General features: G+C 40.6%; 1 protein-coding gene across 8 annotated transcripts in view; it reads left to right on the plus strand.

Moving 5' to 3' along the window:
* Nucleotides 1–11,141, plus strand: part of LOC129535745 (ovostatin homolog 2-like) — a 55,024-nt gene extending 43,883 nt beyond the window's left edge. For 3 of the 8 annotated variants that reach the window (XM_088837359.1, XM_088837358.1, XM_055394343.2), the window contains 9 exons: nucleotides 290–455; nucleotides 1,517–1,728; nucleotides 3,422–3,631; nucleotides 4,288–4,412; nucleotides 8,067–8,157; nucleotides 8,520–8,588; nucleotides 9,176–9,278; nucleotides 10,220–10,296; nucleotides 10,983–11,140. In XM_088837359.1, coding sequence (XP_088693485.1) covers nucleotides 290–455; nucleotides 1,517–1,728; nucleotides 3,422–3,631; nucleotides 4,288–4,412; nucleotides 8,067–8,157; nucleotides 8,520–8,588; nucleotides 9,176–9,278; nucleotides 10,220–10,272 — 1,029 coding nt within the window. In that variant the 3' untranslated portion in view covers nucleotides 10,273–10,296; nucleotides 10,983–11,140. Of the gene's footprint in view, nucleotides 1–289; nucleotides 456–1,516; nucleotides 1,729–3,421; nucleotides 3,632–4,287; nucleotides 4,413–8,066; nucleotides 8,158–8,519; nucleotides 8,589–9,175; nucleotides 9,279–10,219; nucleotides 10,433–10,982 lie in introns of those variants that run through there. The other 5 variants (XR_016037695.1, XM_088837360.1, XM_088837362.1 and 2 more) reach the window with 5 other exon arrangements.
* Nucleotides 11,142–26,614: the final 15,473 nt, after the last annotated feature.

Below are 26,614 nucleotides of genomic sequence, written 5' to 3' on the forward strand. Positions count from 1 at the left end.
AAATATGTATACTTTGTCACATAGAAAACATTACATCATTAACTAAAATACAACCAGTCAGATAGAGATTGCCATTTTCATACTACTTAAATTTTTTCAAATACTGATAATCCATTAAAAATGAATTTTAATGATGCTTATAAAATATAATTCACATGTACAGAAATGAACAGGTTTGCGTGTGAAATATACTTCAAGGGTATATTATATACATTATAAAGAATGATTAAGCAGTCAAGCTTACAAGTATTCAAGCATCATCTTAAAATGAATTGTTCTTCTTGACTAGTTTCCCGCTCTACGAAATGGGCTCTTTTGCTTAGAAGAGGCCTTGGAAAATGGTGTCAGAAATGGCTACAACCTTGCAGTTCTAGCTTATGCTTTTGCATTAGCTGGAAAAGAGGAGAAAGTGGAATCCTTACTCTGGACCCTGGATCAATCAGCTACAAAATTAAGTAAGTATTATTATTCACTTTTGCTAATGGAGGAACTCTCAGGCAAACAATCTGCCTGAAATGCAGGAGACCAGGGTTTGATCCCCTGGAGGAGGAAATGGCAACCCACTCCAGTTTTCTTGCCTGGAGAAGCCCATGGACAGAGGAGCCTCATGGGCTACAGTCCATGGCATCACAAAGAGTCAGACACAACTGAGCAACTTTCACTTCACTTCACTTCTTTGTTAATGGAGATGACCCTAAGAATAAACTGATGAAACTGAGCAATCACATATGAACCCTCTCTTTTCTAGAATGTTTCTATTTATCTTATGTAATTTCTGAGTGACTTTTTAAAAAAAATAAAACATTACATATTTTTTAGTTTCCTCTTTTTCTTTTCTGCTCATTTCTTCTCAAGTGAATGAAGTAAAGAAAGTCAAGTGGAGTGACTGCAGATAATAAAAACTGCTTGTAAAACTTTGGCCTTGAACTTAAGGTCAAAAACTTTGACCTTAGGAAGTTGCTATCTGAAGTTGCATTAGTTCACTAGGGCTGCCATAATGAGTTGGCCACAAAGTTCATTTGAGTTTTTCCATAGAAAACTGAACAAACTTTTTGACCAGCCCAATAAAATACTCTGTACTGGGTGGTTTAAATAACAGAAATTTATTTTCTCATGGTTCTGGAGCTAGAATTCCAAGATCAAAGTGTCAGCAGGTGTGATGTCTTCTGAGGCCATTCTGCTTAGTTTGTAGATGGCCATCTTCTCTGACCATCTTCACATGTCTTTTCCTATGTACATGCGTTACTGGTGCCCCCTTCATGAGTTCAGATTATCTCTTCTGATAAGGATACATTTGTTGTTGTTGTTGTTTAAGACCCATCTCAATGTCTTCATGTTAACTGATTCACCCCTTTAAAAGCCCTATCTCCAAATACAGTTCCATTCTGAGGTTCTAGGGAGTAGGACCTGAACATATGGGTTTTGAGGGGCACATGAATCCATAACAGAGGTCAAGGATGGCATTTGCATCTTTATTTTCATAGGGACTGTGTGAAAATTCCTCTTTTCTTCCCAGATAATGTGATATATTGGGGAAAAGCGAAGAAACCCGAGACACAGGCATCTCCACTCTTTATTCCTCGGGCACCTTCTGCTGAGATGGAGAAGACTTGCTATGTGCTGTTGGCTATCATTTCCCAGAAAAACCCTGACCTGACCTACGCTAGTAAGATTGTTCAGTGGCTTGCCCAACAGATGAATTCTCACGGAGGCTTCTCCTCCCCTCAGGTGATTGGTGTGGATCTACTAACATAACCACAATATGTTCAATGCAAAAGTTGCCACTCTATAATAATATAGATAATATATAATATAGATATATATATAATAAAAATACCAAAGGTAAGAAATACCTTCTGAGACAAGGAATATTTGCTATTATAAATCATCTTTATTGGGATTTAGTTGCTTTAAAATGGGTTGGTTTCTGCTGTGTTATGAAGCAAATCAGCTATGTGTATACATATAACCCCTCCCTCTCAGACCTCCTGCTTACCCCCCACCCCAGTCCACCCCTTGAAGTCATCACAGAGCACCGAGCTGATCTCCCTGTGCTGCTGCTGCTGCTGCTGCTAAGTCACTTCAGTCATGTCCGACTCTGTGCGACCCCATAGACGGCAGCCCACCCGGCTCCCCTGTCCCCGGGATTCTCCAGGCAAGAACACCGGAGTGGGTTGCCATCTCCTTCTCCAATTCATGAGAGTGAAAAGTGAAAGTGAAGTCACTCAGTCATATCCGACTCTTAGCGACCCCATGGACCGTAGCCTACCAGGCTCCTCTGTCCATGAGATTTCCCAGGCAAGAGTACTGGAGTGGGGTGCCATTGCCTTCTCCGCTCCCTGTGCTGCTAGCTATCTATTCTATACATGGAAGTGTATATATACCAATCCAAATCTCCCAATTCATTCCACCCCTTCTTCCCCCACCCCATGTCCACACATCCATTCTCCACATCTGTGTGTCTATTCCTGCCCTGCACATAGGTTGATCTGTACCATTTTTAGAGATACCACGTGTATGCATTAATATACAATATTTGTTTTTTTCTTTCTGACTTACTTCACTGTGTATGATAGTCTCTAGGTCCATCCATGTCTCTTCAGGTGACCCAGTATTTAGTCAACAAGCATTTATTGGGCAGTTCTTGTATACCAGGAACTCTACTAGGAATTTTCTACGTACAGATGAGTAAAATAAAATCCTCTCTCAGGGAATGTATGCTTGATTTATATCTCCATTTACACAGTAAAGATAGAACAAAAGTCTAGAAAGGATGGTTGTTATAAACACAAGAGCCCTGACAATAAGAATACTTTGGTCAAACTATTGCCTCATGTCAGCCAAGAAGTAATATTTCTCTCCAATGTGGCCTATACATTGGAAAAAGCAAATGAATGAATAGCCAAAGAAATGGGCATCAAAAACAATGACTCCTGTCCTTCCTTAACAGGCAAAAAAATTTAATGCAAAGAAACGCAAGTTTTATTCCCACAAGGCAAATCATTTCCTTCCTTCCTTTCTGTTTTTCAGTCTTAGTTTCTGAGTAAAACCATATGTTAGTGAATCTCCCAACATCCTTTCTGGATTCTGACTTCCCATCTTTGAAGACAGTTGAGCATAAACATTATCTATGGCAGCCAAATTACATAACACCTTAATTTTTAGAAAAGATTGAGCTCTATTTCACATGGATATTATAAAATTATTTAGAAGTCTTTTAGATCTAATTAAGATCTGTTGAAAAAAGTGACAACAATTAGCACAAGCAAATGTTTTTTCCTGTTGTTTAGAATACTGCTTCTTGGTGTTCTGTTGACATGTCAGAAATATTTCTATGGGTTGATGTAAAGTTCATAGCCACATGATGAATAATATTGCATCATAACAGAGCTTGGAATGCTGCTTGTACTGTTCTGTGCAGGATACGCCCGTCTGCCTTCTTGCCATAACCCGCTACATGAATTTAATCTTCTCTGATGATCAAGTCACTGTCAGCTTAAGCAGTGAAGAATTCAACGAGATTTTGCAGGTTAACAGTGATAATCACTTATTGGTCCAACGTTCAGAACTAACAAAAGCAGGTGGACAATACACAGTAGATGTGGAAGGACAAGGTTGTGCATTTATCCAGGTAATAGAAGTCTGTGAGGAAGATGGGTGTTTGCCCGTAAAAAAGGCAGACTATCTTTCCAGTTACATACGAAGTGCTATTTTACTATTGCATGTTTTCATGATTACACTTTCGTTCATTGATATTTTCCACTCAACAGCTGAAAACTAAAATTATTTTGTAAAAGGCTACCTACTCTTAAAGATAACTGGATAACTGAGAAGTTTGTTGAGGAATGTCACTGTTTGAGGGTGTTCTGATATTTTTATTAAATTACATTGTTAAAGATTCTTGTGTCTTCTGACAATCAAATAATTACATTTAGCCTTATTCCCTGAAAATGAAGTTATAAAATAAAGTGCATTAATAATGGAAATGAGGGCTTCCTTGGTGGCTCAGTGGTAAAGAATCCACCTGCTATTGCAGGATAGGCAGGGGTTTGATCCCTGGCTCAGGAAGATCCCCTGGAGAAGGAAATGGCAATTAACTCCAGTATTCTTGCCTAGGAAATCCCATGGACAGAGGAGCTCAGTGAGCTATCGTCCATGGGGTTGCAAAGAGTCAGACACAACTTAGTTTCTAAACAACAGCAATAATGGATATAAGAGAAACAATAAGTGCTTCAATTTTTACTACAGGATGGATGGATTTTTTTTACACTTTGCTATCCTTTCTAGGCTACCCTGAGGTATAATGTGCTACTACCTAAGAAGGAATCTGGATTTTCCCTTTCTTTACAAATAGTAAAGAGAAACTCTTCAGATGTATTCCAGAGTAATTTTGACCTGACAGTAACCCTCAGGTAAGTGTCCCATTTTGATGTCAACTCTCAGGTTAGAGAGAAAGTGGTACGTAGGAAAAGAATTAAACACTAACAAAATATCAAAAGCACTAATTTGAAAAGACACATGCACTCCAATGTTCATAGTAGCATTATTTACAATCACCAAGACCTGGAAGCAACCTAAGTGTACATCAGCAGATGAATGGATGGAAGAAGCCCATAGATGGACTTGGAGGGCCTTATTCTAAATGAAGGGCTTCCTTGCTGGCTCAGACAGTAAAGAATCTGCCTGCAATGTGGGAGACCTGGGTTCAGTCCCTGGGTTGGGAAGATCCCCTGGAGGAGGGCATGGCAACCCACTCCAGTATTCTTGCCTAGAGAATCCCCATGGACAGAGGAGCCTGGCAGGCATGTCTGAGAGACTAAGCACAAAGCACATGCTAACTGAAATAAGTCAGACAGAGAAGGACAAATACTGTATCATATCACTTACATGTGGAATCTAAAAAATACAACAAACTAGTGAATATAACAAAAAAGAGGTGGAGTTACAGATATAAAGAACAAACTAGTGATTACCAGCCGGGAGAAGGGGGAGGGGGAATCTGAGGATGGGGGAGTGGGAGGTACAAACCATGGAGAGTGTAAGATAGACTCAAGGTGTATTGTACATCCCTGGGGGATATAGCCAATATTTGTAATAACTATAAATGAAAAGCAATCTTTAAATTGTTTAAAAAACATTTATATATTAATAATGTCAATAATCACATGTTGATGGTGATATTTCTATATCATGGTCAATTCATTGCTCTCTGTGCCCGCATCACAATTTAGTACATCTTCAACTAAATCAGAGCTGGAGTCATGCAAATATAATCTGTACTGTATGCAGTTTGAAAGCTTCTGCCACATTAATCCTTCAGCAGTGCTTCCACCTTGTTGTATGTCAGTTTTGCACAACGGAGATACAATTTTCTTTCTAAAGACAAGCATGGGTAGGCCAAAAAGAGAAATCCTGCTAACATTTATTTAATCATTAATATAACTGTACACAAAGCAAAAGTTTAGATATTTTTCAGTGTAAAAAAAGCAAAGTAATTCTCTAGAATTAAAATATACTTTATAGGCACCAAAGAGTTTTAGTCTTGGTTAATGTGTGGAGAAACATTGAGTAAAATTAGCTTTGGGGATTTTTCTCAGGATTTTAAAATGAAAATCTGTTGAACACTAATGCTAATAATATAATACACAGCTCTCAACTTCATGTCCCAACAATTTTATCCAAAGTTGGGGGTATAACCTAGAAGATCTCTTGGGGGCATGTCTGTTGTATGATTTTGCCAACATCCTGCTTTTTAGATATGAGTCTCTTCTAAGTGTTGCACAGAATCTAAAGCTGACAAAAGTGTGTGTGCTATGCTCAAACGCTTCCGTCATGTACAACTATTTGCACCCTTGGGGACTGTAGTCCACGAGGCTCCTCCATCCTCGGGATTCTTCAGGCAAGAATACTGGAGTGGGTTGCCATGCCCTTCTCTAGGTGACCTTCCTGACCCAAGGATTAAATCTGTGTCCCTTGTTTCTCCAGCATTACAGGCATATTTTTACCCACTGAGCCACCATATGTGTAATATAAGTTTAAAAGTTTTGTCTATAAGTTCTGACTTTAAAGCCTCAGTTCAGTTCAGTTCAGTCGCTCACTCGTGTCTGACTCTTTGAGACCCCATGAATCACAGCACGCCAGGCCTCCCTGTCATTCACCAACTCCCAGAGTTCACTCAAACTCATGTCCATCGAGTCGGTGATGCCATCCAGCCATCTCATCCTCTGTCGTCCCCGTCTCCTCCCGCCCCCAATCCTTCCCAGCATCAGTCTTTTCCAGTGAGTCAACTCGTCGCATGAGGTGGCCAAAGTATTGGAGTTTCAGCTTTAGCATCAGTCCTTCCAATGAACACCCAGGAATGATCTCCTCTAGAATGGACTGGTTGGATCTCCTTGCAGTCCAAGGGACTCTCAAGAGTCTTCTCCAACACCACAGTTCAAAAACATCAATTCTTCAGCGATCAGCTTTCTTCACAGTCCAACTCTCACATCCATACATGACCGCGGGAAAAACCATTGCCTTGACTAGACGGACCTTGGTTGGCAAAGTAATATCTCTGCTTTTTAATATGCTATCAAGGTTGGTCATAACTTTCCTTCCAAGGAGTAAGCGTCTTTTAATTTCATGGCCGCAAACAGCATCTGCAGTGATTTTGGAGCCCAAAAAAATAAAGTCTGACACTGTTTCCACTGTTTTCCCATCTATTTCCCATGAAGTGATGGGACCAGATGCCATGATCTTAGTTTTCTGAATGTTGAGCTTCAAGCCAACTTTTTCACTCTCCTCTTTCAGTTTCATCAAGAGACTTTTGAGTTCCTCTTCACTTTCTGCCATAAGGGTGGTGTCATCTGCATATCTAAGGTTATTGATATTTCTCCCGGCAATCTTGATTTCAGCTTGTGCTTCTTCCAGCCCAGCGTTCCTCATGATGTACTCTGCATATAAGTTAAATAAGCAGGGTGACAATATACAACCTTGACGTACTCCTTTTCCTATTTGGAACCAGTCTGTTGTTCCTTGTACAGTTCTGACTGTTGCTTCCTGACCTGCATACAGGTTTCTCAAGAGGCAGGTGAGTTGGTCTGGTATTCCCATCTCTTTCAGAATTTTCCAGTTTATTGTGATCCACACAAAGGCTTTGGCATAGTCAATGAAGCAGAAATAGATGTTTTTCTGGAACTCTCTTGTTTTCTCCATGATCCAGCGGATGTTGGCAATTTGATCGCTGGTGCCTCTGCCTTTTCTAAAACCTGCTTGAACATCTGGAAGTTCACGGTTCACATATTGCTGAAGCCTGGCTTGGAGAATTTTGAACATGACTTTACTAGCGTGTGAGATGAGTGCAATTGTGCGGTAGTTTGAGCATTCTTTGGCATTGCCTTTCTTTGGGGTTGGAATGAAGACTGACCTTTTCCAGTCCTATGGCCACTGCTGAGTTTTCCAAATCTGCTGGCATACTGAGTGCAGCACTTTCACAGCATCATCTTTCAAGATTTGAAATAGCTCAATTGGAATTCCATCACCTCCACTAGCCTTGTTCGTAGTGATGCTTTCTAAGGCCCACTTGACTTCACACTCCAAGATGTCTGGCTCTAGGTCAGTGATCACGTTATCGTGATTATCTTGGTCGTGAAGATCTTTTTTGTACAGTTCTTCTATGTATTCTTGCCACCTCTTCTTAATATCTTCTGCTTCTGTTAGATCCATACCATTTCTGTCCTTTATCGAGCCCATCTTTGCATGAAATTTTCCCTTGGAATCTCTAATTTTTATTGAAGAGATCTCTTGTTTTAAAGCCTCAAGTAAGCTCAAAAGCAGGATTTGAGGAGATTAGGTCCATTCATTCTTTACTCCAATTTATTTTGCTTTGAATCATCTCAGCGATGACCTCTCTAATTGTGCTTGTTTCCAGACGTGTGAGAATGACTATCTTCAGATGTTTTTTCTCCAGCTTTTGCCTCTCCTCCACACTTAGAGCCAATTGGCATCAATGTACCCATATCCTTGCCATAAAGTTAAGTCACTCTTCTAAAATGATGTCTAAGTGTTTTGTTTTTAAATTTCAGATATACGGGAACTCACAGTAACTCCAACATGGTTCTTGTTGATGTAAAAATGCTATCAGGATTTACTCCAGTCATGTCATCCATTGAAGAGGTAAGTAAGAGAAGCCCTGTCTTTCAACCTCCAAAAAGCAGTAATGTGTTGATGAAACAGCTGGTTAGCAAAGCCAAGCTGTGTAATTCTTCACTTAAACAAACATTCACAGTTCACACTCGTATTTTTGCTAAACAGTGGTTAAATGGATTCTTGATTTAGAGCAATTAGAAGTCATCATTTCCAATAGTTCGTAACCTATTTTTTAAATTTAGTTCTGACTTGTGTTTATGAAAACATCATAGCACAAGTGAATGTTCCATAAAATAATTTCCTGATACTGGTTAGAGAAAAAGCATGAAACATTCAATTCTGGAATGATGCTCTTTCATATTTATCCCTCCCTGCCAATTTCCTTAAAGCTTGAAAACAATGGCCAAGTAATGAAGAGTGAATTCAAGAATGACCATGTTGTTTTCCACCTGGAAAATGTAAGTTGACGATGATTTTTTTCTCCGCAGCTTTCTTTTTCTTCTGAAGGTAACTGGATGCTTCGATTTATCATAAATATACATGATAGGGTTTGTCAAAACTATGCGAGATGTTAAAGGTGATCAATGTTCTTCCACCCTACTAATTGTCTTTTCCCTCTTAAATACTATGCTATTTCATATATGCCTTGGCTAACTGGGTGATTCTCAAGTTTAGAAGCATCATTTTCCTGTTCTTTTATTCCTTACAGCACCTAACATAGTCTGGTCAAAGATGTACAATTCTTTTATAATTTGACTTGAACTCCAGCAGAGGCTGGCATGAGTTTCATACTCATTCTTTCTATGTATACATCATTAACATCCACCCAAATGACTACATTTTTCTAACGTTTTCAACTTCCTTGTACCTCAATATAATTGGTGAAACAACATTTTACACAGTTTAATGTTACTTAACTCATTTTTTTGTCATTAAGTAAGATCATGACTCCCTGGATTTATCATAAACTTCTGGAAATAATTTGCTCTGTGGTTTTCTTTTTTGCAGGCCTGCTCTGGTTTATTTATAATCTGTATCTTTATAGGTTTCAGGTACAGCAAAGAGTTTCACCTTCTCTGTTGAGCAAATCAACCATGTGGCAAACACTCAGCCAGCCCCAGTTATGGTCTACGATTATTATGAAAAAGGTAGGTGGGCAACAACCATGCTTTAAAACTACTGGAAGTCATATCTGTATCTCGGATTCCCTGAACTACTTAATTTTCGAAAATCATCCTTGGTCTTCAATATCTGGGTTTACTTTACATATTGTTTTTTTTACTCCATTATAAATACATAATATATATATATATATATATATATAAACTTCTGACTGGGCCTTTTTCTATTCGCCAGAATTTTTCAACACCTAGAATCCTTTTGATATAATGAGAAGGCACTCCCTTTAATTTGAAATACAAACCAGCTAAGCTTCCAGATTTTGTTGCTGTTGTTTTTGTTGTTGATAGCCGAGACTTACCATTTCATGCTACATCTATGGTCTTTAATTTGAGAGGAAGAGTGAGAAATATTCTGAAATGTTATAGGCAAATCTTGATAGATTAAGTTTCAAAGCAGTTACTAAGATGCTGTTAAGAAGATTTTTTTAAAAATGTTCCCTGGAAGGTTAGTGTTATTAATTTCTTGTTGAATGCCATGAGAAGTTTGTCAACAAGTCTTCAGGGATTTTTGATGGGGTTTTTTTTGTCGTTCTTTTGTTTTTTTGGCTGTGCTGTGTCTTCATGGCAGGACCCTGACTCAGTAGCCCTGCAGCATGTGGGATCCTGGTTCCCCTACCAGGGATCAATCTTGCATCCTCTGCATTTGAAGGTAGATTCTTAACCACTAGATCACAGGGAAACCCCTGTAAAGCAGTCTTTGAATTCTGACTCTGTCATTTACTAACTGAATGTACTTTGTCAAGTGCCTTAAACTTTGATACAATGTTCATGGATTTAGAAAATAGAAGGAATTAACTTTCTTGCAGAATTACTGGAAGGGTTAGACCTAGTGTAATTATATTGTCTGACATCATCTGGTTATAGAAAGTTGGAGATGTAATACGATGAACTTTCTTTGTATTTTCCAGATGAATATGCCCTTGCTTCTTACAATATCAACAGTGTTTCTGTTTCTCAGTGAGACAAAACAATATACACATAAAAGGTAAGGAAATCATATGCATCAAGAGTTACTAAAAACACATCTGGTGAGAAAATGAAAACCTAAGAAGATAAAACAATAGATGAAGCAAAGAGAAGTCTCTAGTGCTTCACACAGTCTGTGCAATTTTGTACATTAGGTAAGTACTCTGATAGGACAGCATTAAGATGTTTATTAATGCCTTTTAAATAGCTTTAAAGAATTTGAAACTATATATGTGCTTTTCATAAATGCTTCATTTTAAAAAACTTTCATGTTTGTTTTATGGATTGATATGTTATTAATATGTATGTACATATTTTATACACATCTGCTGCTGCTGCTAAGTCACTTCAGTTGTGTCCGACTCTGTATGTCCCCATAGACGGAAGCCCACCAGGCTCCCCCGTCCCTGGGATTCTCCAGGCAAGAACACTGGAGTGGGTTGCCATTTCCTCCTCCAATGTGTGAAAGTGAAAAGTGAAAGTGAAGTCGCTCAGTCGTGTCTGACCCTTAGCGACCCCATGGACTGCGGCCTACCAGGCTCCTCATCCATGGGATTTTCTAGGCAAGAGTACTAGAGTGGCATGTATATGCTAATGTGCATTTGTGCATGTCTGTACATATGTATTTGTTTATCCATCTCTATGTATCTATTTATATGTACATACACACATTTATTTATTGTTTGAACTGTTTTTAAATCCCAGGTAGATAACAGTTTACTTTGAATGAACTCATTCTCCTATCTCAAACCTGGAAGAAATCCATGAACCACCTCACATTCTGAATAGAGTTCACTCTGCTGTGAGTTCTTATCAGAGTTTGTTTCATTAAATGCTGTGATTTTTGCATCCAAGTCTCTGATTTTCTTTTTTTCATTACATCATTCATAATTTTCATCCTAGAAAACTCAAGGTTTTGTTTGATACCAATGCTAACAATTTTGTTTTACGGTTGTCAATTCTGAATTCAAGTTTTTAGACAGAATTCAGAGTACTGAATATGAAATCTTCCAGCATCCAGAGAAAGCGAGAGCCCAGATTCCCGGAGGGGCAGAGGAAGAGACACGTTTAAAAGGACTTCACGTGAGCTTGATGATGTAAAAAGAAACATAGGAGACATAAAACACTCTTCCCAATAAAATAACAAAGCATGTGGGGAGGGGAGAATATACTTAGTCACAAATTAACTGATGGACTTATTGAATTCACACACATAATCGAGAGGGTAATCCAAGGACAGTTTATTTCTCTAAAAATTATTTGATTGGTCTGAGCTTATCACTTACACCTGAAAAGCAATACTCATTGTCTACCCTTTACCTAACACTATGGTTGAAGCAATGAGTTAATACTGAGAAGATGGAGGCAGGGCAAAATTGGAGGAAAGAGGGGTGGAAATGAATTCATTTCTCTATCGATTTCAATGCAGGCCTTGACTCTGCTGAGACTCTGTCACAGACAGAGAGAAGCTAGAGATAAATTCTCCAGTTGTAGAGTTCAAAATATTGGAAACAAAGTGCCCCAGGGTCTATCAGTATTCAATAAATTAATAATAGAGTGATAACAAAAGATGATTAGACTTATTTATTTTATACTCTCTCTGCCCAATGTACCCCCAAAAATAGTACCTAAAAATGTTGGCTTGAAGCTCAACATTCAGAAAACAAAATCATGGCATCTGGTCCCATCACTTCATGGGAAATAGATGGGGAAACAGTGGAAACAGTGTCAGACTTTATTTTTGTGGGCTCCAAAGTCACTGCAGATGTTGATTGCAGCCAGGAAATTAAAAGACGCTTACTCCTTGGAAGGAAAGTTATGACCAACCTAGATAGCATATTAAAAAGCAGAGACATTACTTTGCCAACAAAGGTCCGTCTAGTCAAGGCTATGGTTTTTCCCGCGGTCATGTATGGATGTGAGAGTTGGACTGTGAAGAAAGCTGATCACCGAAGAATTGATGCTTTTGAACTGTGGTGCTGGAGAAGACTCTTGAGAGTCCCTTGGACTGCAAGGAGATCCAACCAGTCCATTCTAAAGGAGATCAATCCTGGGTGTTCATTGGAAGGACTGATGCTAAAGCTGAAACTCCAATACTTTGGCCACCTCATGCGAAGAGTTGACTCACTGGAAAAGACTCTGATGCTGGGAGGGATTGGGGGCAGGAGGAGAAGGGGACGACAGAGAATGAGATGGCATCACCGACTCAACGGACATGAGTTTGAGTGAACTCCAGGAGTTGGTGATGGACAGGGAGGCCTGGCGTGCTGCGATTCATGGGGTCGCGGAGAGTCGGACACGACTGAGCGACTGAACTGAACTGAACTGAACTGAACTGAAGCTACAACTGGGCCCTTAATAAATGTTTATGTGTTGAATCATCCTAGATAAATTGCTAATGTCAGCCCATATGAAGGACTGCAAAAGCTTATTTCATTGTGTTAAGAATTCCTTTATACCTCATTTACCAAAACATCATATGTCACATATGTAGATAATCAGTACTCATATTTTTGCTTAATTTTTGTACTCATTTAAACACACACACACCAGGATCTATACACATTATATTCAAGGATTCCATTCAAAGACTTGGACCAGGGTTGCAATGGTGAAGATAGAAGTTATCAAGTTCTAGGTGTATTTTGAAGGATTCCAAAATTTCTTAATGGATTGGATACAAGGAATGAGGATTTCCTAGGTGGTGCTAGTCGTAAAGAACCCACCTGCTAATGCAGAAGACTTTAGAGATGTGGGTTTATCCTCAAGTTGGGAAGATCCCCTGGAGGAGGGCATGGCAACCCACTCCAGTATTCTTGCTTGGAGAATCCCATGGACAGAGGAACCTGGCAGGCTATAGTCCATAGGGTCACAAAGAGTTTATGATTCCCATGCTTACCAGTTGAGTTACTGAAAAATAGATTCCCTGAGCTGCTTCGAGCTTGAATGGGAAAGTAGGAATTCGTCTTTGGATGTAGGGAGTTTGTGATTTCATACACTCAAATGGAGATAACAGGTTGGAAGTTGAAAACAAAAAAAAAAAATTGTTAGAAATCTGAGAGAGAGCTCAAGATTAATAAATAAATAAATAAATGTGAGTGATGTTAGCACACAGATCATGGATGGGAGGAGTTCACTCAGGCAGTGAGTGTGTATGGAGAGAAAATCAAGGACTTTACCGTGAGGCATTCAAATATTAAAACACAAGGCAGGAGCAGGTCGAGGAAGAACAAATAAAGGAGGCTATGAAGGAGAAACCAGAGGAGTAAAATGAAAACTCTGGCCTCAGGGTCCTTTTGAATGGAGCATAATTGTTTAAGCCAATCACATTATCACAGTCTCCTCTGACAGTGATTGGCTTCCACAGGTCAGTTTCCCTGGAATGCAAACCCTGGATCGAGATATGTGTGTAGGGTGTTTATTGGGGACAACTTTGAAGATCAATACAGCACAGGATAAAGGATCAAGATTGTACAGATGGAAGAGTTGAGCTGCAGTGGGTCGCAATAAAAGTTTGAACCCATAGCGAGCTTTGATGCTGGGGTGGTCTTTTAGAGCTTCTCCTACTTTAAGGCAAGGGACTTCCCAAGTGGTGTAGTGGTAAAGAATTCACCTGCCAATGCAGGAGACCCAGGAGGTCCAGGTTCAATCCCTAGGTCGGTAATATCACCTGGAAAGGAAATTGCAACCCACTTCAGTATTCTAGCCTAGAAAATTCCATGGACAGAGGAGTCTGGTGGGCTACAGTCCATGGGGCTGCAAAGAGTCAGGCATGACTGAGCAACTAAGCATGCACGTGCACATTAAAGCAAGGGAGCCAAGTCTTTATATCAGAATGGATAAATAAGAGACAAAAAATAAACCAGTTATTTACATGTTTCCTTATGATCGCAATTAACTTTCCACATAAGTCTCATGTGCTCAGTCCATGGGATCGACTCTTTGCGACCCCATGGACTGTATTTACACCATCACAGCAACCATTACTGAATACAGAGATGCCTCTAAGGAAGAGGAAGAAGAAGAGGGGAGTTGCGTTAAAACTTTTCCTGATATTCAGGGAAATTCTCAGTGCTGAATTCATCCAAGAACGAACAGCCACCAAGATTCCCAGCAGTTAGGGTTACAAGTACTTCAGCCATGAAGTAGAATTTCTAAGAAACACACCTCTGATTACTATACTTTGATCTAACAATGAGAAATTTAAATTGAATCTAAGATTCAGAAAATGAAGATCATGGCATCTGGTCCCATCACTTCATGGGAAATAGATGGGGAAACAGTGGAAACAGTGTCAGACTTTATTTTGGGGGGCTCCAAAATCACTGCAGATGCTGATTGCAGCCAGGAAATTAAAAGACGCTTACTCCTTGGAAGGAAAGTTATGACCAACCTAGATAGTATATTAAAAAAACAGAGACATTATTTTGCCAACCAAGGTCTGTCTAGTCAAGGCTATGGTTTTTCCCGTGGTCATGTATGGATGTGAGAGTTGGACTGTGAAGAAAGCTGATCGCCGAAGAATTGATGCTTTTGAACTGTGGTGTTGGAGAAGACTCTTGAGAGTCCCTTGGACTGCAAGGAGATCCAACCAGTCCATTCTAAAGGAGATCAATGCTGGGTGTTCATTGGAAGGACTGATGCTAAAGCTGAAACTCCAATACTTTGGCCACCTCATGCGACGAGTTGACTCACTGGAAAAGACTCTGATGCTGGGAGGGATTGGGGGCAGGAGGAGAAGGGGACGACAGAGAATGAGATGGCTGGATGGCATCACCGACTCTGTGGACATGAGTTTGAGTGAACTCCGGGAGTTGGTGATGGACAGGGAGGCCTGGCGTGCTGTGATTCATGGGGTCCGGAGAGTCAGACACGACTGAGCGACTGAGCTGAACTGAACTGAAGAACCTATACAGGGGTGTCTCCTGATAGAGCAACCAGAGTGATTTTGCTCTCCGGTAGTGAAGAGAGAAGCAGACAGAGAAAGAAAGAAAGGAAAAGAGAGAGAGAGATTCAGGAGCAGAAAATTTTGTTTTTACTGACTCCTTTCTTCCCCAGATTGAGATATTGTTGGGAAGAAATCATTTTTAGTACATTAGGAGCCAAACGGTGGCCAGAAAAGCAACTAATACTAATATACCTAAGAAGTAAAGCAGAAACAATGGAAGAAACTTCTTGATGGCATTGGTGAGCTGCTGAATTAATGCTGGTTCCACGTTCCTCAGAATTTGAGCCAAATGAGATAATAAATGTTTGGTATTTTTAAATCTCTGCTAGCAAGGCATCCTTTTACTTGCCACTGATTAAGTTTTCCTTATGATTCATTTTTTCCCCATTTCTTTGCCTCTGTTTTCCTGTCTTATCTTCATAAAAAACCTGTGATGCCTCCTTTTAAAAGTTCTTTCTGATTACTAATCCCAAGAAAATCGTTTGGAGGGGTCAGTATAGGTGCCTGGCTGACATGAAACATCCAATGCTCACAGTAATGGCCTCCAAGAGTAGGATTTTGAAGGTGTGTGTCTGTGTGTGTGTGTGTGTGTGCGCGCACAATATTTAGTCTTAAAAGGGACCTATCCAATGTCTTCTACATGTCAGGCACTGTGCTGATCACTTTAAGTATGCTAATTGACAAGCTGGAAAAGATTCTGATAGTAGGAAACATTGAGAACAAAAGGAGAGGGGGTGACAGAGGATGAGATGGTTGGATGGTATCACTTGACTCAATAGACATGAGTTTCAGCGAACTCAGGGAGTTGGTGATGGACAGGGAGGCCTGCTGTGCTGTATTTCAAGGGGTCTCAAAGAGTCAGACACAATTTAGCAACGGCATGCAACAATGTAATTCCCACAGTTCGTTCAGTTCCCTCGGTTGTGTCTGACTCCTTGCTACCCCATGGACTGCAGCACGCCAGGCTTCCCTGTCCATCACCAACTCGCAGAGCTTACTCAAACTCATGTCCATTGAGTGGGTGATGCCATCCAACCACCTCATTCTCTGTCGTCCCGTTCTCCTGTCTTCAATCTTTCCCAGGATCAAAATCTTTTCACATGAGTCAGTTCTTTGCATCAGGTGGCCAAAGTATTGGAGTTTCAGCTTCAACATCGATTCTTCCAATGAACATTCAGGAGTGACTTCCTTTAGGATGGACTGGTTGGATCTCCTTGCAGTCCAAGGGACTCTCAAGAGTCTTCTCCAACACCACAGTTCAAAAGCATCAATTCTTTGGTGCTCAGCTTTCTTTATAGTCCAACTCTCACATCCATACACGACCACTGGAAAAACCATAGCCATGACTAGATGGACCTTTGTTGACAAAGTAATCTCTGTGCTTTTTAATATGCTGTCTGTGTTGGTCATAACTTTCCTTCCAAGGAGTAAGAGTCTTTTTGTTTCATGGCTGCAGTCACCATCTACAGTAATTTGGGAGCCCAAAATATAAAGTCTGACACTGTTTCCCCATCATTTTGCCATGAAGTGATGGGACCAGATGCCATGATTTTAGTGTTCTGAACGTTGAGCTTTAAGCCAACATTTTCACTCTCCTCTTTCACTTTCATCAAGAGGCTCTTTAGTTCTTCACTTTCTGCCATAAGGGTGGTATCATTTGTATATCTGAGGTTATTGATAGTTCTCCCAGCAATCTTGATTCCAACTGGTGTTTCACCCAGCCCAGCATTTCTCATGATGTATTCTGCATATAAGTTAAATAAGCAGGGTGACAATATACAGCCTTGACGTACTCCTTTTCCTATTTGGAACCAGTCTGTTGTTCCATGTCCAGTTCTAACTGTTGTTTCCTGACCTGTATACAGATTTCTCAGAGGCAGATAAGGTGGTCTGATATTCCCATCTCTTTCAAAATTTTCCACAGTTTATTGTGATTCACACAGTCAAAGGCTTTGGCATAGCCAATAAAGCAGAAATAGATGTTTTTCTGGAACTCCCTTGCTTTTTCAATGATCCAGTGGATGTTGGCAATTTGATCTCTGGTGCCTCTGCCTTTTCTAAAACCAGCTTAAACATCTGGAAGTTCACAGTTCATATATTGTTGAAGCCTCGCTGGGAGAATTTTGAGCATTATTTTGCTAGCGTGTGAGATAAGTGCAATTGTGCGGTAGTTTGAGCATTCTTTGGCATTGCGTTTCTTAAGGGTTGGAATGAAGACTGACCTTTTCCAGTCCTGTGGCCACTGCTGAGTTTTCCACATTTGCTGGCATATTGAGTGCAGCACTTTCACAGCATCATCTTTCAGGATTTGAAATAGCTCAACTGGAATTCCATCACCTCCACTAGCTTTGTTCGTAGTGATGCTTTCTAAGGCCTACTTGACTTCACATTCCAGGATGTCTGGCTTGGTGACTGATCACACCATCGTGATTATCTGGGTCATGAAGATATTTCTTGTTCAGTTCTTCTGTGTGTTCTTGCCACCTCTTCTTAATATCCTCTGCTTCTCTTAGGTCCATACCATTTCTGTCCTTTATTGAGCCCATCTTTGCATGAAATGTTCCCTTGCTATCTCTAATTTTCTTGAAAAGATCTCTAGTTTTTCCCATTCTATTGTTTTCTTCTATTTCTTTGCATTGATCACAGAGGAAGGCTTTCTTATCTCTCCTTGCTATTCTTTGGAACTCTGCATTCAAATGGGTATATCTTTCCTTTTCTCCTTTGCTTTTCACGTCTCTTTTTTTCACAGCTATTTTAAGTCCTCCTCAGACAGCCATGCTGCTTATTTGCATTTCTTTTTCTTGGGGATGGTCTTGATCCCTGTCTCCTGTACAATGTCACGAACCTCCATCCAGAGTTCATCAGGCACTCTGTCTATCAGATCTAGTTCCTTAAATCTATTTCTCACTTCCACTGTATAATTGTCAGGGATTTGGTTTATGTCATATCTGAATGGTCTAGTGGTTTCCCTATTTTCCTCAATTTAAGTCTGAATTTGGCAATAAGGAGTTCATGATCTGAGCCATAGTCAGCTCTCGGTCTTGTTTTTGCTGACTCTATAGAGCCTCTCTATCTTTGGCTGCAAAGAATATAATCAATCTGATTTTGGTATTGACCATCTGGTAATGTCCATGTATAGAGTCTTCTCTTGTGTTGTTGGAAGAGGGTGTTTGCTATGACCAGTGCGTTCTCTAGGCATAACTCTATTAGCCTTTGCCCTGCTTCATTCTGTACTCCAAGGCCAAATTTGCGTGTTTCTCCAGGTGTTTCTTGACTTCTTACTTTTGCATTCCAGGCCCCTATGATGAAAAGGACATCTTTGTTGGGTGTTAGTTCTAGAAGGTCTTGTAGGTTTTCATAGAATGGTTCAACTTCAACTTCTTCAGCATTATTGGTCGGGCATAAACTTGGATTACTGTTATATTGAATGGTTTGCCTTGGAAACGAACAGAGATCATTCTGTTGTTTTTGAGATTGCATATAAATACTGCATTTTGACTCTTTTGTTGACCATGATGGCTACTCCATTTCTTCTAAGGGATTCTTGCCCACAGTAGTAGATATAATGGTCATCTGAGTTAAATTCACCCATTCCAGTCCATTTTAGTTCGCTGATTCCTAAAATGTCAATGTTCACTCTTGCCATCTCCTGTTTGACCACTTCCAATTTGCCTTGATTCATGTATCTAACATTCCAGGTTCCTATGCAATATTGCTCTTTACAGCATCAGACCTTGATTCCATCACCAGTCACATCCACAACTGGGTGTTGTTTTTGCTTTGGCTCCATCTCTTCATTCTTTCTGGAGTTATTTCTCCACTGATCTCCAGTAGCATATTGGGCACCTACCGACCTGGGGAGTTCATCTTTGAGTGTCCTATCTTTTTGCCTTTTCATACTGCTCATGGGGTTCTCAAGGCAAGAATACTGAAGTGGTTTGCCATTCCCTTCTCCAGTGGACCACATTTTGTCAGAACTCTCCACCATGACCTGTCCATCTTGGGTGGCCCTACACGGCATGGCTCACAGTTTCATTGAGTTAGACAAGGCTGTAGCTGTGAAAAGAAGAGAGGCAAAAAGCAAAGGAGAAAAGGAAAGATATAAGCATCTGAATGCAGAGTTCCAAAGAATAGCAAGGAGAGATAAGAAAGACTTCCTCAGTGATCAATGCAAAGAAATAGAGGAAAACAACAGAATAGGAAAAACAAGAGACCTCTTCAAGAAAATTAGAGATTCCAAGGGAACATTTCATGCAAAGATGGGCTCAATAAAGGACAGAAATGGTATGGACCTAACAGAAGCAGAAGATATTAAGAAGAGGTGGCAGGAATACACAGAAGAACTGTAAAAAAAAAGATCTTCACGACCAAGATAGTCACGATAACGTGATCACTGACCTAGAGCCAGACATCTTGGAATGTGAAGTCAAGTGGGCCTTAGAAAGCATCACTACGAACAAAGCTAGTGGTGGTGATGGAATTCCAGTTGAGCTATTTCAAGTCTTGAAAAATGATGCTGTGAAAGTGCTGCACTCAATATGCCAGCAGATTTGGAAAACTCAGCAGTGGCCACAGGACTGGAAGAGGTCAGTCTTCATTCCAATCCCAAAGAAAGGGAATGCCAAAGAATGCTCAAACTACCGCACAATTGCACTCATCTCACACGCTAGTAAAGTCATGCTCAAAATTCTCCAAGCCAGGCTTCAGCAGTACGTAAACCGTGAACTCCCAGATGTTCAAGCAGGTTTTAGAAAAGGCAGAGGCACCAGAGATCAAATTGCCAACATCCACTGGATCATGGAGAAAGCAAGAGAGTTTCAGAAAAACATCTATTTCTGCTTCATTGACTATGCCAAAGCCTTTGATTGTGTGGATCACAATAAATTGTGGAAAATTCTGAAAGAGATGGGAATCCCAGACCACCTGACCTGCCTCTTGAGAAACCTGTATGCAGGTCAGGAAGCAACAGTTAGAACTGGACATGGAACAACAGACTGGTTCCAAATAGGAAAAGGAGTACGTCAAGGTTGTATATTGTCACCTTGCTTGTTTAACTTATATGCAGAGTACATCATGAGGAACGCTGGGCTGGAAGAAGCACAAGCTGAAAACAAGACTGCTGGGAGAAATATCAATAACCTCAGATATGCAGATGACACTACCCTTATGGCAGAAAGTGAAGAGGAACTCAAAAGCCTCTTGATGAAAGTGAAAGAGGAGAGTGAAAAGGTTGGCTTGAAGCTCAACATTCAGAAAACAAAGATCATGGCATCTGGTCCCATCACTTCATGGGAAATAGATGGAAAAACAGTGGAAACCGTGTCAGACTTTATTTTTTTGGGCTCCAAAATCACCGCAGATGCTGATTGCAGCCATGAAATTAAAAGACGCTTGCTCCTTGGAAGGAAAGTTATGACCAACCTTGATAGTATATTAAAAAGCAGAGATATTACTTTGCCAACCAAGGTCCGTCTAGTCAAGGCTATGGTTTTTCCCGTGGTCATATATGGATATGAGAGTTGGACTGTGAAGAAAGCTGATCGCCGAAGAATCGATGCTTTTGAACTGTGGTGTTGGAGAAGACTCTTGAGAGTCCCTCATACTGCAAGGAGATCCAACCAGTCCATTCTAGAGAAGATCAATCCTGGATGTTCATTGGAGGGACTGATGCTAAAGCTGAAGCTGCAATACTTTGGCCACCTCATGCGACGAGTTGACTCACTGGAAAAGACTCTGATGCTGGGAAAGGTTGGGGGCGGGAGGAGAAGGGGACGACGGAGAATGAGATGGCTGGATGGCATCACCGACTCGATGGACATGAGTTTGAGTGTACTCCGGGAGTTGGTGATGGACAGGGAAGCCTGGCGTGCTGTGATTCATGGGGTCGCGGAGAGTCGGACACGACTGAGTGACTGACCTGAACTGAACTGAACTGTGGTCCATGTGATTAGATTGGTTAGTTTTCTGTGATGGTGGTTTTCAGTCTGTCTGCCCTTTAATGGAGAAGGACGAGAGGCTTATGAAAGTTTCCTGATGGGATAGACTGACTGAGGGGGAAACTGGGTCTTGTTCTGATGGGCGGGGCCATGCTCAGTAAATCTTTAATCCAATTTTCTGTTAATGGGTGGAGCTGTGTTCCCTCCCTGCTATTTGCTGCTACTGCTAAGTTGCTTCAGTCGTGTCCTACTCTGTACAACCCCATAGATGGAAGCCCACCAGGCTCCCCAGTCCCTGGAATTCTCCAGGCAAGAACACTGGAGTGGGTTGTCATTTCCTTCTCCAATTTCCTGGTGCCAAACTATGTGGAGGTAATGAAGATAGTGGTGACCTGCCTCAAAAGAACCCAGGCATATACTGCCACAGTCCATGCCCCCAACCCTGCAGCAGGCCATCACTGACCCACGCCTTCACCGGAGACCCCTGGACACCCACAGGCAAGTCTCCTGTGGGGTCACTGTTCCTTTCTCCTGGGTCCTGGTGCACAAGGTTCTGTTGTGCCCTCCAAGAGTCTCTTTTCCAGTCCCGTGGAAGTTCTGGCAGCTCTATAGTGGGGTTAATGGGGACCTCCTTCAAGAGGATTTATGCCATACCCACACCCAGAGCTCCTGTCCCTGCAGCAGACCACTGCCAACCCATACCTCCACCGGAGACAATCAAACACGTCTGTCTCCATCTCTCTTTGGTCCCTGGGTCCTGGTGGGCACAAGGTTTGTTTGAGCTCTCTGTGCTTCTCTGGCGGGACCGGGATTTGAATCTAAACCGCGAATTCGCCCCTCCTACTGTCTGCTGGGTGACTCAGACGGTAAAGCGTCTGTCTACAATGCGGGAGACCTGGGTTTGATCCCTGGGTTGGGAAGATCCCCTGGAGAAGGAAATGGCAACCCACTCCAGTACTATTGCCTGAAAAATCCCATGGGAGGAGCCTGGTAGGCTACAGTCCATGGGGTTGCAAAGAGTCGGACACTACTGAGCGACTTCACTTCACTTTACCCTCTGCTGGGGTATCTCCTTTGCCCTTGGATGTGTGGTAGCTCCTCACAGCCGCTCCAGCGCCTACCGAATTACTAGGGCTTTTCTGACCTTGGACATGGGGTATCTCCTCTCTGCCGCTGGCCACTCCAGCTCCACACAGCCGCCGCTCGCCACTCCAGCGCCACCGAATTCCCATAATAACCTTATAAATCATCGCTGTTATAATTATTCCCATTCATAGACAAAGAAAGGGAAGCACCAGAAATTTCAGTGACTCATCAGAGGCTATTTGTCTGTAAGTCACAGAAGCAGAATCCAAACACGGACTGTGAGTTTCCACCCTGGAAAAGGAAAGAAAATTCTACATACAAATCCCATTCTTAATATAATGATATTTAAAGTACTGGGTGAGTAAATGTAATTTCTTTTGATAACAACAAAATCAATTTTTTTTTTTTTTGAGGGAAAGCTTTCCTTTTTAAAATATTTGTTGGGTTGCCCTGGGTCTTAGTTGCTGCATGTCAAATCTAGTTCCCCGACCAGGGATCGAAACTGTGACCTCTGGTTTGGTCTCTAGGAGTCTTAGCCACTGGATGCAAAGGGACTGCACTGGCTGCACCCGTTTCCCAGCAGGATCTGTGGGTTCCCAGACTTACTCTGCCTAAAAGAAAGTCCACCTCTCAAGGCAAAAAGAGTCTGGAAATTTTTATGACTTGCCAAAATCAAAACAAGTTGACAGAAACCTTATTATTTGAGGTAATGGTAATTCCAAAGAGAACACTGTGAGCTTGGCCCCCCTCAGCCCCATCCCAGGTGCATAATTCTGTGAGCATTCACACAAAGAAGGGTTTGAAGGGAGAAGACAGAGGCGCCTTGCTTACAATCTGCTGCAGGATGTGACTGCCTGTGGAGTTATGGGTAGAATTCTCATCAAGAACATGTTCTGCGGAAGGAACAAGCTCTCATTCATGATACAAGTCATGATAGATTCCTGGCACATTTTCCCTTTGCCCTAAGCCTTTCTCTAACAGGAAATAATTGCATAACACTGAATTGTGCAAAGCAATGTCACTATCATCAAAGTGATTATCATCAAAGATTGCAAAAGTGTTAGGGTTCTTTCCAGAAGCTTTCTACTTTCTTAATATTAAAAATTATGTTGCAGGGAGGGAAGGGTGGTAAGAAGAGATTGTTAGGGAGTTTGGAATGAACCTGTACACACTGCTATATTTTAAATGGATAATTAAGGACCTACCCACTGTATAGCACATGAAACTCTGCTCAATATTATGTGGCAGCCTGGATGGGAGGGGAGTCTGGGGGAGAATGGTTACATGTCTATGTATGGCTGAGCCCCTTCACTCTTTACCTGAAACTATCACAACATTGTTAATTGGCTATCAGTTCAGTTCAGTTCAATCGCTCAGTCGTGTCCGACTCTTTGAGACCCCATGAATCACAGCATGCCAGGCCTCCCTGTCCATCACCCACTCCCGGAGTTCACTCAAACTCATGTTCATCAAGTCGATGATGCCATCCAGCCATCTCATTCTCTGTCGTCCCCTTCTCCTCCCGCCCCCAATCCTTCCCAGCATCAGAGTCTTTTCCAGTGAGTCAACTTGTCACATGAGGTGGCCAAAGTATTGGAGTTTCAGCTTTAGCATCAGTCCTTCCAATGAACACCCAGGATTGATCTCCTTTAGAATGGACTGGTTGGATCTCCTTGCAGTCCAAGGGACTCTCAAGAGTCTTCTCCAGCACCACAGTTCAAAAGCATCAATTCTTCAGCTATACCCCAATATAAAATAAAAAGTTTTAAAAATTAACTTAAAAATGAATTATAACTACTTCCCAAGGAACCATACCTTAAAGAAAGTGAAGCCTGAAAGGATAATGATATAAAACTATACTGAAGTTATACTCTAAACTTGACTTTGGAACTTAGAATGTATTTTCACAAGACTGGAAATAATTTATTTTTTCTCTTTCTAATTCTTACTTTTCATCATTATGTACTACCAATTTACTTTTTAGAGTGTATATTGCCTATATAATTTTCAATCACTTTTTCATCATAGATAAAATTATCTGTATATAAAATGTTTTATGTATTAAAGTATGGGTATTAATTTCCAGTATATAAATTCCAAACATGACAGCTAGATAGAAAATTCTAAGGATAGATACAATAAATTTTAGCCGCTAATTGACAATCTAGAGAATTCTCATATGGATGAATCAACTTAATGAACTTAAAGTATATATATATATATATATATATATATGGGCTTCCCTGGTGGCTCAGATGGTAAAGAATCCAGCTGCAATGCCGGAGATCTGGGTTCAATCTCTGGGTTGGGAAGATCTCCTGGAGAAGGGCATGGCAACCCACTCCAGCATTCTTACCTGGAGAAGTCCATCAACAGAAGAGCCTGACAGGCTGCAGTCCATGGGGTCACAAAGCATCGGGCATGACCGAGCAACTAAGCACAGCACCTAGATACGTATATGTATCAGAGGGATATGTATTCAAATATTTAATTATGTTTGTCTCCTCCTAATCAGATAAATCATATTACGTTTGTTTGAAAATATAAATTCAATTCACCTTAGTGAAAAGGAGTGCTAGGCAAGTTGCTTCTCCCACTCAGCAAATTTCAATATGTATAACAATTAATTTGTGTTTTTGAAATTCCTCATGTTACACTTCCTACTGTTGATATTAGATTTAGGTTTCCAATTTGTATCATGTTAATGAAGTCTTAGAAAACATTTGACTTTCAGATATGCCCACTTTTGGTAAATTTATGTTCTACATTTTGATTAACAAAGGTGTTCTAAGTGTAAGTACATAGCTGACTATTTGAATGCTCTTCAAATATTAAGTGATGGTTTTAGGGTCACACCTTGGAGTGAGTGTTATGACAATGGACGAAGAAATTCCATGGAATCAGTAAAGAAGAAGCATGGAGAGAAGTCGGTTTTTGTTGCTGCTTTTCATAAGGGATAAGGTAAGTGATCACCACTATGACACTGTTTTCCATTTGTGATGTAGAGACATATTAATTAAAGGCATAAAGACACAGTCTTGGTCAAATGACAGAGACAGTTTTCTTTAGATTTGGCCAAAACATTTGCAGGAAAGAAACACACAATACCAGGTTGTCCTTGTAGAAAGGGGTGGGTAAAAATACAACAAAAGAAAGAGAAGCTAATGAATATTTTTTTGCTTTAGTGAATGATTAGAGGAAATGTATGGTTAGTCATCTCCCACTCTTTGAGACCCCATGTACCCCATCAGGTTCCTCTGTTCATGAAATTATCCAGGTAAGAATACCAGAGTGGGTTGCCATTTCCCCCTGCAGGGGATCTTTCTGACCCAGGGATTGAACCCAAGTCTCTTACATCTCTTGGATTGGCAGGCAGATTCTTTACCACTGCACTACCTGGAAAGCCCATTAATTCATCCAGTAAATTCCAAATTTGAACGGCACCGTCATGTTTGCCTGGTAAATATCCAGAATGTAATCAAGAGCTCTACTACTGTTGTATCCATATTAAAGACGAGGCAACAGTAGAAAGCTGAGGAAAGAAGCTGGACTAAGAGTGGGAAATTTTGAAATGAAATTTGCTGTATCAATTTGGAGGCAAAAGCATTGTAATGAAGAGACTGACATTGCTAGCCTTTATAGAACTAATGACTTTATTAATTGCTTCTCTCTTATTGAGGTTTCCTTTGTGGGGGCTACAAAATTTAATTCATAAGCCAGCATCTTTCTGTTACATGAATTCCTCAGATTCAATCTTTTGATGTGTTGCAATTTTCTTAAACTCCAAAATCCTTCCGTTATCAAAACGATTGCTAAGTAGCTAAATATTGGTTTGATGCTTTCAATTTTAACGCTCTGGCTTAAATTTTGTAAGCAGTATGTTCTGTTCATCCCTCCATTCTATAAGAAAGCTCTTTAGATAAAGCTTATGCATAGCTTTTCAATCTACAAAACAGAGTCTGTTTTCTTGACTATTTCTCTCAACTATAGTGAGATCCAGACCAAAACATTTGAAGAGAATGTTACTATACAGGATTTCTTCAAATGCATTAGCTTTGAATTAAATTTTTCATTCTAGTTTGTAGAGATAAGAATATTGCAAGTTCACAAAATGTACTCGTATAACTGACTTTCTATGGACAGATATCAGACTATTTTACAGTGTGTGTAAATGTCTTTTAATTTTTAAAAGAATAACATAGTCCTCAGTTTAGGATGATGTAAGTACAGTCATAAACGCTGACAAGGGAATGAGGACAGAAATTTGTCAAGTGGAATAAGAGAAATAAAAGGAAACACTCCCATGCAGAGTAGGAAAGTTTTAAGAAAGGAAAAAAAAGAATGTAAATGATGATAGAAGAAAGTGA

This window comes from Moschus berezovskii, chromosome 6 (genome assembly GCF_049115385.1).
Source record: "Moschus berezovskii isolate FMDL1 chromosome 6, NW_MosBer_1.0, whole genome shotgun sequence".
Lineage (NCBI taxonomy): Eukaryota > Metazoa > Chordata > Mammalia > Artiodactyla > Moschidae > Moschus > Moschus berezovskii.